At 40.8% G+C, this 14,131-nt stretch overlaps 1 protein-coding gene across 1 annotated transcript in view; it reads left to right on the plus strand.

Annotated features, from left to right (window-relative positions):
• LRRC72 (leucine rich repeat containing 72) overlaps nucleotides 1-14,131 on the plus strand; it is a 55,206-nt gene that overhangs the window by 17,332 nt on the left and 23,743 nt on the right. Inside the window, exon 4 of the mRNA XM_003252597.2 lies at nucleotides 13,063-13,144. Within this exon, the coding sequence (XP_003252645.1) occupies nucleotides 13,063-13,144 (82 nt within the window). The remainder of the gene's footprint in view (nucleotides 1-13,062; nucleotides 13,145-14,131) is intronic.

Consider the following 14,131-nt stretch of genomic DNA (forward strand, 5'->3'; position numbering starts at 1 on the left):
TTTCTAAGGACCTCCAACGTCCTAACTTTCCTAGGTTTGCTTTGGCAACTCTAGTTCTTTCATTATGCTCTGTGAGGGCTTGTTTAGCTTCATATTGCATAGATATTCATTAGTGCTGCGTCTCCTCCTTTTTGAGATCATGTTTTCCTAACATCCGCTGACATAATTAGTGGGAAGCAGCTGCTCTTCGGTCTAAAGTCTCCCTTCCTCGTTTCATCCTCTAACAAGTCTGACCCAGAGAATTTCAGGTCCATGAATTCATTCTTTCCAGCCTTTCATGAAAGGTTGAGTTAGGCTCAGATAAGTTACCTAAGTGACCTATATTTTACACAACAATTTATATGGCACATACATATAATCTCCTTCTGTCTTTGCTCATTACTTCAAAAATTTTCTTTTATGGATGTCCAATAATGACTATGCATTCATAATATTGGTGCCACAATGTTAATATCCTTCTATTTCTGGAATTATGACAGTAGCTTGGTATATTACATTTTGTCTCAGATGAAGAACCTGTCTAATGCCTCACCAAGCAAGTATTCAAAATGGAATCTGGGTTTCTGCTGTGCAGCAAAAACCAATGGTTAATAAATTTTATAAATTCAGTTTACATAAAAGGACGCTTCTGGCGAAGTCATTGTTTATAAACATCATTATCTAAAGAATAATTGAGATATTTATAATAACATCACTCATACTAACTGACTAGAGAATGGTCAGATTTGGAATAAATGCTTTAACATTAGGACAAATAGCTAATGCATGCAGGACTTAAAACCTAGATGACGGGTTGATAGGTGCAGCAAACCACCATGGCACATGTATACCTACGTAACAAACCTGCATGTTCTGCACATGTATCCCAGAACTTAAGGTAAAATAAAATAAAAATAAAGAGTAAATGTTTTAAGAAATGTCTTAGGCTCAATCTTCGATACTGTTGTGATTTCCTAGCTCCTAGACATGCAGCGCATAGTGAGAATTCAGCAAATAGCACAAATTTATGTATTTTAGGAAGGAATATTGGTTTACAAAATTAGCAAATCATACTTTGGAAATTGAAACAATTATTTTTAATGTGCTGTTGCAAATACTTGATAAAGAATTCTTTGAATGGCTGTGCTTTTTCAGGTAGCTTTACAACGTGCTTTGTATCATGGAATTTCTGTTGGCCTCTTTAATCAGATATATTTCTATATTAAGTTTGGGTATATGTATTTGTTTATTCATTTATACATATAATACCTTGTTCCAAAAAACTATTTAGAGCAGTACAAATTCCACTGTAGGATGTAAGAGCTATTAAAAAAACAAATGAATTAGCATACATTCCATATATTTTGGGCTCTTACGTGTTTCTGTTACCTTAGGGCAACATTAATTATATCCTTTTTGTCAACTTTGTTGAAAAAATTATATTTTGCTCCATATTTTAAAACTTCTTTAAAAAGCAAATCAATATAAATAACCTAAATAACACTTCACTGCATGGTTGTGAAATTTGAAGACATGTACAATACATATCTAGTTATGGTTTTTAATGATTTAACCAAAAAATATAACCTATTTGTGGAAAGAGCAGGTACACATATTTTAGTATGTTGGAAAAGAGAGGGAAAAACATGAGAATGAAAGTCTGGATTGGTTAAAAATAGTTACTTCTGAATATTTTTAAGGTATGGACTGTGTAAGTACTGTAAACATTTTAAACTAAGATAGAAATGAATGCATTGTTTTAATTTATTGGATAAGAACACCATAAAAATAAACTTAGAAATTCTAAAAGTATATTGAAATGTTTCTTTTTTTACTCCTATATAATTTAGGGCATATTATTAAAATGCTTCCCAACTAATGTTTCATGTTCTATGTAAATTTAGTAAATATTGAGATTTCAGTACTAAACATACAATAACATACCGTTTTAATTAACACATAAGTACAGAATTTTTCAGAATTTCATCATGTTGTTTAATCACTGGTCTATGTATGGGACTTTGCTCCTACAGTTTCTCAACTTTGCTACTATTGCGTTTTTACCTGGATAATTCTTGGTGGTGGAGTCTGTCCTGTGCATTTTAGGATGCTCAGCAGCATCCTTGGCCTCTACCCATTAATGCCAGGAGATGCCCCCCAGGAGTGGCAAACAAAAATATTTCCAGATATTATCAAATGCTCCCTGGGGGGCAAAATTCCCCCCACCTCCACTGAGAATCATTCAATACAGCAGACAGAGTGATCTGTGGAAACCTAAGTGAAAACATGTCACTCCTCTGCTCAAAACCTCTGGTGGTTTTCTGCTACATTCAGCCAAGTTCTTACAGTAACCAACAAGGTCCTATACACATTGGGCCTGTGGTTCTCTGTCTGACCTTATACCTGCCATCTCTCCCTTGCTCATTCTGGTTTAGCCACCCCATGCACTATACTGTCTCTGGACCTGTGCACTGGCTTGTCCCCAGTGCTGTTCCTACAAATATTGCAGTGGCCCTCTCCCTCCCTGTGATCAACAGTCTGTTCAAACATTGCATCCTCCACAAGGCCTACTCTGTTCAACCCCACTAAAATGTAACAATACCTCACTCTATCACTTCCAATTGATGGTGGTGCATCTGGAGCAGCTGCTGCCATTACACCAGCTGCAGCAGGGAGGTGTGGACAGTGACAGCAGGAGCAGCTGTGGGAGCAGCAGTGGTGGCAGTGGGACCCCTGTGCCCCACATCCCCAAGGCAGCCAATTGCACCACCTCCACCCTCGCACAGCCATGCAGGACCTGCTCCCAGGCCCAGAGCCTCCACTGTGGCCTTCACCTCACTCCTTGCCATGTCTTGGGAACCTGTGATTACCCAGCTGAAGACACAGCCAGGAAAACCTGGAGGGGAGGTGGAAAGGCCCTGGAGCCCACCCCGGGAGATCCCACCAGAGCCCACCATCCTGGGAGCTGCTGCAATGGGGCCAGGCCGAGTCACCCGCTGGTGGAGGAGCAGTGTGGTTGGGAATGGAGTGGGGGGCAGAGAGGGGTCCCAAGGCAGAGCTGGGACTGGGGTGGTGCCATGCTCCATGGAGATGGCGAGAGCTCCCCAGGCACAACTACAGCTGCCCAAGCCATGGCTGCAACCTGGGCACCCCTGTGCTCTTGGGAGCTGGGAGCAGGCAGGAGCCCCATCCTCCCAGGCACAGCTGCAGCTGCCCAAACTGCCACTGTGGACCCAGGCATCTCCCTGCACTCTCGGGGACCCAGGAAGGCCCCTCTTACGCCTGCAGGCCCAGAAGTGCCTCCTCCTGCTGTCTGGCTTCTCCCTGCTGTCAGCACCCGCTCCGATAACAGAGCAAAGTTGAGCCCAAGCCTGGGTGCTGTCACAACCTGGCTGGGGGTACATACACTCGAGGCAATGCTGGTACACCAGTCCCCTGCCACCTTGGCCCCCTCCAGACTTTGGGCACCAACAAGCATGGGAGAGAGGCTAAATGGGAGCTGAGTGCAGCTTGGCACTGGCCTGCAGGTGCCCCTTGGCATGAACAACCTGAGCTCCATGAACAGTGGCAGGAGGCACACAGGCTCCTGGGCAGATGGGGGCAGGTCCCCAGTGAAGCCCCACCTTCAAGCTGGAGAGGGCCTAAAGGCTGAGGGCTGGGCTGCCAGCCCCATGGACCAGAGTGAAAACTTGTGGTACCTTTTCTGGGCCTGCCCGTGGCTGCCCATGAACCAATCAGCAAGCACTTCCTCCCCTCTAAGGCCCATGAAAGCCCTGAACTCAGCCAGACTTGAGGAGACAACAGGACGACCAGCTGCAGAGAGGAGCTATCTTCTCTGCTGATAGTTGGACACTTGTTGGGGCACCCTTGTTATGGACAGGAGCTGCCCACTGCAGGTCTTCTCTAAGGCGTTCTATTGCTCAGTAAAGCTCCCCTTTGTCTTGCATACCCTCCAGTTGTCTGTGTACCTCATTCTTCCTGGATGTAGGACAAGAACTTGAGACCTGCTGAGTGGCGTGGCTAAAAGAGCCATAACACAAACAGGGCTGAAAACACGCCCCTTGCCTGCCACATTGTGGGTGACAAGAAGGAGAGAAGAGAGAAGGAGAGAAGAGAGGAGAGAAGAGCTGAGGCCCTTTGGGGAACCCAGACCTAAGAGCTCCCCAAGCCAGGGCTGTGACACCCTCTTTAGGGTTCTGCAGTTCCTGGCATCTTCAAGCTTCTGGGCACCACACCACATTCCCCAGTGTCAGTCGTGGAAGCTGCTTATGATACACCTGGCCCAGCCACAGCCTCACAGGAAGCTGGTGCCCGTGCCAACCCCTGGAGCTGCCTGTCCTGCCACAGCCGGCTGGACCCCACACTTGGTCACACACCCCTCAGTGCTCTGTGCCTGGCTCACCCTTGACAGGCATGGGATCCAAGCTGGTAGCAGGAGCTGAGCACATCCTTCCAGGCTGAGTGGGCAGAACCAGCCCAGCAGGACAGAGCAAAACTCAGGCAAAAGCGCCACTGGCCACAGAGGTTTCTGGCTGGTGAAGCAATACCCCAAAGATCCCGCAACACAATCTCCAAGCTTCATTTTTTTCACATAGCACTTATCAACTTAGGTCATAATATATAATTTACTCATTGTATGTATTATTTATTTAATCTTTCCCTACTACAATAAGAGCAGAGAATTTTGTCTATTTTCTTCATGGCTGTTCCCCCAGAACTTAGCACGGAGTCTGGCACATAGTAGATGCTCAGCAAATGTTTGCTGAGTGGAAGAAGGAGTAAATAAAAACTCGAATATTGTCTCATAAATACAATATTTTCATTTTGTCAGTGAATCCAAATGGCATGTGATTAGTCACCAGTTATAAATTTGAGGAGGGCAAGTTGATAATATTTTGTTTAGTATTTTACTTTTTGTTCATTTGAAAATGTCAGTTTCTGTTTATTGGACATCATGGCTAAGAATATTTCTTTGCATGAGTACTAGTTAAGGCAACAGAAGTTCCATGACAGAAGCATGCTTTGGTCGATTTAAGCAGAAAAATAATTTATCGAAAAGATATTGAATAGATATTATGGAGCTTGAGAATCAAGTTCAGAAAGTTCTCAAAATCAAAGGCAGCCATGGTCAAAACCATGTCACAGAACTACTTTCCACAAACACTGTTTGTGGAAAAACAGTCAACAATAGAAGCAGTGGCTTGTACTGTTGGTGTCACCAGCACCAGCCGCTGGACACATCTACTGTCACCACTGCCACCATTTCCACTGCTATGGAAAGCAATATTTTTTCTCTCCATCTCTACCACCACCAGAATTAACTTTCAACTGTCTCCGCTTCTTTGCATGACTAGCTCTTGATTAGAAGTTCAGAGTGGGTGCATCAAGGTCATGAATCCATGCCCTCCCTGCCAGAAGTCTGGAAAAGCAAATATCTTGTTTAATGGGGTGTAGTTTCTGATTGCCACCAAGACTCATTAGACAAGAAATTCCTTGAATTGTGGGGAGGAGTTTTAGATGCTACAGAGCCAAAAAGTTATAGGCATGTCTTGTATTTTATTAATGTTTAGAAAGATAAAAATAAAAGGAATTAATGGTTCCTGTTAGAGTAACAGAAAAGGATAGTTATTAAATTAACAGATGTTTTCAGGTGAGGTGGCTCATGCCTGTAATCCTAGCACTTTGGGAGCCCATGATTAGAGGGTTGCTTGAGTCCAGGAGTTTAAGACCAGTCTGAGAAACATAGTCAGACCACATCTCTATGAAAATTTTTAAAATTAGTCATGTATGGTGGTGTGTGCCTGTAGTCCCAGCTACTTGGGATGCTGAGGTAGGAGGATGCTTGAGCCCAGGAGGGTGAGGCTGTAGTGACTGTGATCGCACCACTGCACTCCAACCTGGGCAACAGAGTGAGACCCTATCTCAAAAAAATAAAATAAAAAATGGTGTAGAACTGAGAACTGAAGTATAGCAATGGTTCTATCACTAACCATCTAATAATATACAGCAAATCATACAATATCTCTAAATCGATGTTCTTCTTAGACAATACGGGGTATTTATCCTTTCTGACTGCTTCCAGGGTTGTCATGAAAAATAAATGAGATGACAAGTGTAAAGTACCAATCAAAGAAACTTGCACACAGTAGTCACAGAATAAACAATAAGACCCAACCTCCTTACTCCTTTTCTTTATGTTGTTCTTAGCATAGCTATATAAACATATAATATGAATTGAAAGAATTGGCTAATTCTCTAAGTTAGCAAGGGTTGCGCACATCTGCCCTCACTTGTCATTTCCCAGTTGCAACAACCTTCAATTCTTTTAAGTGATCTTTTGTTACTTATCAGCTTTTCTCTAAGTCACTTGCTGGTATTGCTGCTACTTCTTGAATTTTCTCTTCTAGAAAATAGCTATTGAATTTTCACTAAGGAAATGAGCATTTAATTCTTTCTCTTTCCTGCCCTCACTTCTACCACACACATACATACTTTCTTTTCCCCCATTCTCCTGATGTGGTTGTATTGTAATTTAGGTTAAATCAATATTCACTGGTATATTGTTATGACAAAGTATGCTATTCAGAGCTAAGCCATGTATTCAGCTTTATGTTTTCCTTGATTATACTTCCTTCAATTCCCCGGAGTTTATATTCGTTGGGCTTTTTTGTTAGCTTTTTGTTAGGAACTGAATTGTGTCTCCCTCAAATTCGTATGTTCAAGCCCTAATTCCCAGTCCCTCAGAATGTGGCTGTATGTGGGAACAGGGCATTTAAAGACGTGATTAAGCTAAAATGGGTCATTAGGGTGGGACCTAATGCAATATGACTAAAATTCTTATAACAAAAGGAGACTAGGACAGAGAGAGCCAGAAACTAGACATATGCACATAGACAGAGATCACATGAAGACACCAGAACCAAATGGCCACCTACGAGCCAATAATAATAAACTTTTTGAAGCCATTCTTTATATTGATGACGCTATTTGGCTTTAATGGACATAGTCCCTGTGATGTTATGAAATATATGTTTAGTCCCAGTCCTCATTGCCTGGCATACAACTCCCCAAATCCTTGGAATCTTCAAAGTGATAAGCATCTTTTAGTATGCTAAAGAATTGACTGATGGTTGGCAGCTCCCAGGCAGCTTCAGGATGGGGGCTGGTCATCAAAAACACTAAGGCAAAATTAGAAGGTTGGGACTTCTGCTTCCCGGAAGCCCTACTTCTGGGAGGGGAAAGGGCCTGAAGGTTAAATTGATCACCAATGGCCAATGATTTAATCAATTACGCCTATGTAATAAAGCTTTCATACAAATCCTAAAAGACTGGGTTCAGAGAGTTTCCAGATAGCTGAACACATGGAAGTTCCTGGAAGGTGGTACCCCTGGAGAGGGCATGGAAGCTCTGCATCCCTTCCCCCGTACCTTGCCCTATGCAGCTCTTCATCTGTATCCTTTGTAATGTCCTTTATTTAAAAAAAAAAAGTAAATGAAAGTGTTTCACTGAGGTCTGTGAGCCACTCCAGCAAATTTCAAGTCCAAGGAGGGGGTAACGGGGACCCCAATTTACAGCCAGTTGGGCAGAAGCACAGGTAAACAACCTGGGGCTTGCAATTGGCATCAGAAGTGGGGTGGGGGGGCAGTCTTGTGGGACTGAGCCCCGAACCTGTGAGATCTGATGTGATCTCCAGGGAGATGGTGCAGAAATTCAACTGGAGGACACACAGTTGGTGTCTGCTGCATAATGAAGTGCTTGCATGGTATATGGGGGAAAGCCCCACACACTTGGTCAAAAAAGTCTTCTGCGTTGTGTGTGAGAGCAGAGGAGAAAATCTGTTTTTTCAACTCAGTCCCCAAAGCTGATTTCATAAGCTAATAATAATGAGTTGTTATGAAGCATAATTTGAGGAACATTCAAAAGTTTTCTCAGATCACACATGTCTATTCAGGGATGTTAAAATCAACAATTACAGCATCATTGATTATAATCTTCTAATTTAAAAGAAATACCCTGAGATGGCTAATATATTAATCTTTAGGGAGAATATAATAGTTTACCTCTGGAACACACAGAAATGGGACTCCAGAGCACGTGAAAGGAAATGAAGTGTGCAGAAAAAGAGGACATTGGGATGGTCAAGGTTAAGAAGATGCCAGGAGGAGAAAACGGAACGCTGAAAGGAAGAGTGGAAGAAGACAAGAACAAGTACAGTTACTTGTGTGTGATGTTGCTTAGTGCCGGTGTTGGATCTTCTTTTTAGTTTGGACTGATTGGTAACCATACGAATCTATCTAGGTTCTGCTGAAAAGTTCTTTAAAAAACATAAGAACACCACCTAAGAGATGGGGAAAAGATAGGACAGTGCCCAGAACTCAAAACTAGCTTGAGAGATGGCAGCTTGGTTAGAGCAACTGTTGAGAAGAACCCAGAAAACTTGAGAGGTCAAGTTAGATCAGGTAGGTAGAACAAGGCAGGCCAGGGCTCAAACCAAGTCTGAGAATGAGCTGGGCTGGACAGTTCAGCTTCCTATCCTGAACGTTAGTAAAGTGCAGTGGTTTCCAGCAGGGACTCGAGCCTGGGTCAAAGCCTACCCAGTTCTACCATGTACTAGCTGTATAATCGTGGGTAAATTACTTAACCTCTCGGTGCCTCAGTTTCATCATCTTAAAATAAGATAATAATATACTCCTTCCTAATGAGTTTATAGTAAAGATTAGTAAGGCTACATTCTGTTTATTTTAATAATTTGAAAGTTTTCAGAGATTATTTCATTTCTTCTTCTTTCCATTTCTGGTCAAAATTTTTAGATGCATTTTAGACACCTTTTGGGGCTATTGTTGAAATACTAGGAATAAATTGATGCATCGAATATTTTCCAGTGCTCAATCTAATAAACTAATATACTTCAAAATATTCTCAAATTAGTAACTTCTGGATGGTTTAAATAGAAGTCTCCCCAAATTAGAGAGCTCAGTTATGATGTAATATATGCCAATCTTTGGTCTGAGAGTCAGATAGACTTGGGTTTGAATGTTCACTCTGCTACTAATTATGATCTCTGGATCTTGAGAAAGTTGTTTAACTTCTCTGAGCCTTGGTTTTCTCCTAGGTAAACTGGGGATATAGGGGTCAAATAAATAACATTGGGCTTTTGTTAGGATTATATTGTATAGTGTCTGTGAAAACAACTAGCTTAACGCCCAGCTCATAATAAGCACTTAATAAATATATTTTCTTCTCTTGCATCTAAATCAGCATTTCTCAACTGGGGGCGTTTTTGCCTCCCAGGGGGCATTTCACAATGTCTGGAGACATTTCTGATTGGGACGTGTATGCTACTAGCGTCTACTGAGTAAGAAGCCAGGGATGCTAATGTACAACCCCCAGAGCAGCCCCTGCCCCATCAACTCCAACGAAGAATTATTTGGTCCAATATATGTGATTGTTGTAGAGATTAAGAAACCCTGAATTCTTCCTTAATTTTAAATTAATGGTGGTATACATTTGTACCTAGTAGTACTCTAGTGATTACCTGTATGTATTTTACATTAAATATAAAAGCTCCCAGCTCCATAAAATTAATAATGGTTAAATAATAGTCATCTATTGAGCACTTGCTATGCTCCAAGCCTAAGCTAAGACATATGATTTGTGAAATGCCACACTAAATATAAATCCTACAGCAATCCTGAGAATCAGTAATATAGATTTCTCTAAATGGATAATAATAATAATAACATTTTACGGCCAGGCACGGTGGCTCACACCTGTAATCCCAGCACTTTGGGAGGCCGAAGCTGGCAGATTATCTGAGGTCAGGAGTTCGAGACCAGCCTGGCCAACATGGGGAAACCCCCATCTCTACTAAAAATACAAAAAGTAGCTGGGTGTGGTGGCGCACGCCTGTAATCCCAGCTACTTGGGAGGCTGAGGCAGGAGAATCGCTTGAACCTGGGAGGAGGAGGTTGCAGTGAGCAGAGATTGCACCAGTGCACTCCAGCCTGGGTGACAGAGTGAGACTCTGTCTCAAAATAAATAAATAAATAAATAACATTTTATTTTAATAATAGCTGAGTATCAGGACAATAGCATGTCTTATAATGTTCCTGACTTTAACAACTTGCTATCTTGCAATGTCTATTGAACTCTAACCTGAAATACTCCCTCAATTTCCTCCACTTCTTTCTTCTCCTGCAACCTTTACTCTACTTTGGGCCACCACAAATTCTTCTGAATTAGGGAAACGCCCTCCTATTCATCTCCTACCATTGTACTTAATATCCCCTGTAAATCGGCCATTTTCTTTCTAAAATCTAATTGGGCAATAACATTCTTCTAAAAAAGATCTTTTAATAGCTCCCCAAGGTCCTCATGATTTGGCTTTGACTCCACTCTATCTCCCTTCACTCCCCCTCACCTTCGCAAACACCGCAGTCCTATAATCCCTATGATCATGGTCCAAGGGTGTTAATGCTCGTGGGAAAACCATGATTTTATAATCAAGGTCAAACTGTCAGGTTTATTAGTGTTCTTCTTGTTTTAATGAGCAATGCAAGAGAAATTAAAGTCTCAGCTAATTAGTAATGTTCTATTAATGTGTGGTTGGCAGGTAACTGGAAGAAGAGAGAGGAAAAAGTCATGATTTCCACTGGCGTTCTTTTCCTAAGCTGATGTCAAGTGTGGCTATTATTAATGCAGGGAGTGGTGAGAGGAAGAACAGAAGGCAGCGAATTGCTGCCAGGAGGCCAGTGGGAAGAGCTAGAAATCGATAAGGAGCCAACAGGGACACTCACCTCTGGCTTTGAACGGTTTCTCCTACCTTGGGGAAACACGGCTTCTCTCGTGACATGCCAAAACATTTGGTGAAATTACTAGTGGTCCTCCAGAAGGAGTACTGGCATAATTTGGTGGAGATGAGTCTGTGAACGATCAGATGAACAGCACATGATGTGCCTTTTATAGCTTCATAGTTTGTGAATGTTGCCAATATAAAAACAAAGTAAAGAAAATTCATCAAAGAAGTTAGTTTTCAAACTTTGAATACAAATCTGAAAAGGCTTTTCTGAGATTTGAGAGGGGCATGAATAAAATGTCCAATAAATCCTCACTAAGTCAGATGGGTTGGGATCCTTTTTCTGAATCTGTTCATCAATGAGCAAAATATTTTTATTTAACTAATAATAATAGTTCCTGGCCGGACGTGGTGGCTCACGCCTATAATCCCAGCACTTCGGTAAGCCAAGGCGGGTGGATCAGCTGAGGTCAGGAGTTCAAGACCAGCCTGGCCAACACAGCAAAACCCCATCTCTACTAAAAATAAAAAATTAGCTGGGTGTGGCGGCATGTGCCTGTAGTCCCAGCTACTTGGGAGGCTGAGGTGGGAGAATCACTTGAACCTAGAACCCAGGAGGCAGAGGTTGCAGTGAGCTGAGATTGTGCCACTACACTCCAGCCTGGGTGACAGAGACTCCATCTCAAAAAAAAAAAAAATTAATAGTTCCTATGATAAGCTTTAGAAAACACACAAAAAAGAATTTACAGTCAGGAACATATATTCTTGTATACATAAAGTACTAAATACTTGATCAATAACTCATTCATGAGAATCTTTTCCCTGCTAGATCCTGTGTTAAATAGTAAAGGTATCATTCTTACATTTAACTTACCTGCAGTTCTTAGAACATAAATGCTCCTCCTCTATGGCTTTACCATGTCTCATCTTCACAATGCAAATACATCTTTTAAATTTGATGGATGTTATAGAGTCAATATTAAAAAAAAAAAATAGGCGTTCTCCTTACAGTGTACCAGAATGATTTCTGACATACAGTTTAGCATTGAATACCCCATATTATGTATACAGTACCTAATGGTTCATTTGAGGAATTTCGAGAGAGTACTTTTTATTATTTCCATCCATATGGAATTTTGATTCTAACCTTAAAAGCAAGATGCGACTTCTTCACTATATTGTTAGGAGAGTAGGGAGGTAGAAAGGATAAGGTGCTGAAGAAACATGGTTCCTTTCCTTAAGGAACACACAAAACTCTAGTGTTCAAGCGATTAACTGTACAAGTCAAAGTAAGCATTTGGGATGGTCAAGAAAATGGAGGTTCATGAGCACAGGAGTTGTCAGGAAAGGCTTTGTGAAAAAGGATGAACTCTGAATGATGAACACGATTATACTGTGCCTTGCCCTCTAATTGCAGATGGTAGCTGGTTGAGCTGTTAGCACTGGGCCTGATCTGGCAGGGCTGCCTCCTGTGTGTATTCAGATTGCAGAGCCCATGGCTAAACTGAGATCTGTTTACTAGAAGGGCAGAGGACTAGAGAAGAGGAGATGGTTATAGATGAGGCCATAAAGAAAGAGTCCAGGATTAGACCATCACTCAGGAAATCTGACTCAAAGTGCTGAAGCAGGTAGAAGTTTAGAGAAACAAAAAGTGGGTCAATAGGGCAAAAAGACAGTAAGTAGTAAGATACAAGGAGTTCAACCCCTGGTTTCAACAGATTTCTGCAAGTGAAAACGTACTGCGGCAGGCCACTCATGCACGGTTTAGTATGCCTTACTGGCCTACGGCTAATCCTTAAAAATAATTTAGAGTGTACCAAGAAGAAAAGACATACAGGCAAAGGGAAATCTTGACTCCTACAGATGCAGAAATGGCCTCGGCATAATCTAAGGGGAGAGCCCTTGGCACATGATAATATTAGGTGGTGGATATGTGGTGCCGGATCCAGTGAGACTATATGGAGCAGAAGCAGAAGAAATATTGTCAGCACAAAAGGGCTGGGCCAGGTTACAGTGGTTTGGAAAGCCTAGCAAGCAAGTTTGGTTGAGATGTGGCAAGAGAGGTTTAAGTTAGATAAAAATATTCTTTTCATCACATTCTCCTCAAAGACAATCCAAATGCAACTTACAGCCAGACCAAAAGGTCACGAATAATAATAGCAAAGGTCAAACTTTCATTATCTTATTATAATTAAATATATATTATTTATGTATATCAGGTTATTTATATTTATGTAATATATACAGTTATTATAGAAAATATGTTGTTCTCTAACTCTCATTTTTAGCTCCATGGAATAACATTTCTAACTAGAAACTATTGTCTGACAGAACTATATCTAAACAACAATGCAATATTTGAGATAGAAGGTACGTCTTAAAATTTCTGTTGATTTAATAGATTTTCAATTAAGTAATAACCTTCAACTATGGTAATTGCTAATGACATACAAAAATCTGTTTTAACATTTCTGTTGAAAATATATTAAGAAATGTATTTTTAAATGTTTTAATGTACATTTTATATTAACAAATGTGCTATTAGATTACTTTTCTAATTTAATATTGCATTATGTCTTATTCAAAATGTAAAATAATTTTTAACGATATTTTAGACATAAACTAGACATGTGGAAGCAAATTTTAACAATAGTTGGGAGCATTGATAAATACAAAAACTTTATAAATAGTCTTAAAATATTTTATTGGCTATACGTTCTACTAGCCAAATTCCTGCTTTGACTCTGAATTAATTTTATATGCAAAACACTCTCAAAACTGATCATTTCAAGCCAGTTACAAAAGCATGTGGCATACCATGGTCATGAAATACAAAGAGGTACAGTACAAAACACTTTTCTTTAATATCATATATCATAGAATCGAAATGTCATAAATTTTAAGGCCCATCATGATTTCATGCACCACTAAGAAAGAACATCTTGCCAATGAAGCTATGACATGGCTATCAAAAGACACATCCCACTTTCATTTATGTTAAAAATGTGGGAAAATATACAATTTACAATCTATGAAAATGATATGAATATTTGGCTTCCAGTTATGTATAGAAAATACTTAGCTATGCAATTTGGAGGAGATGAGTAATTTTTCCCTTGACTAGCATTATAAATCTAAGTAACATTGACAAGGAAAAAAAAAAAACCCAAAACCAAAACCAAACAAAAAGAAGAAAGAAAATAACCCCTCCAAAATCAATCAAACAAACAAAATCATTGCTACATTTTAAAAAGTAAAACAGGCCGGGCGCGGTGGCTCATGCCTGTAATCCCAGCACTTTGGGAGGTCTAGGCGGGCAGATCACCTGAGGTCAGGAGTTCGAGACCAGCCTGGCCA

The sequence above is a fragment of the Nomascus leucogenys genome, chromosome 11, assembly GCF_006542625.1.
Source record: "Nomascus leucogenys isolate Asia chromosome 11, Asia_NLE_v1, whole genome shotgun sequence".
Taxonomy (NCBI): domain Eukaryota; kingdom Metazoa; phylum Chordata; class Mammalia; order Primates; family Hylobatidae; genus Nomascus; species Nomascus leucogenys.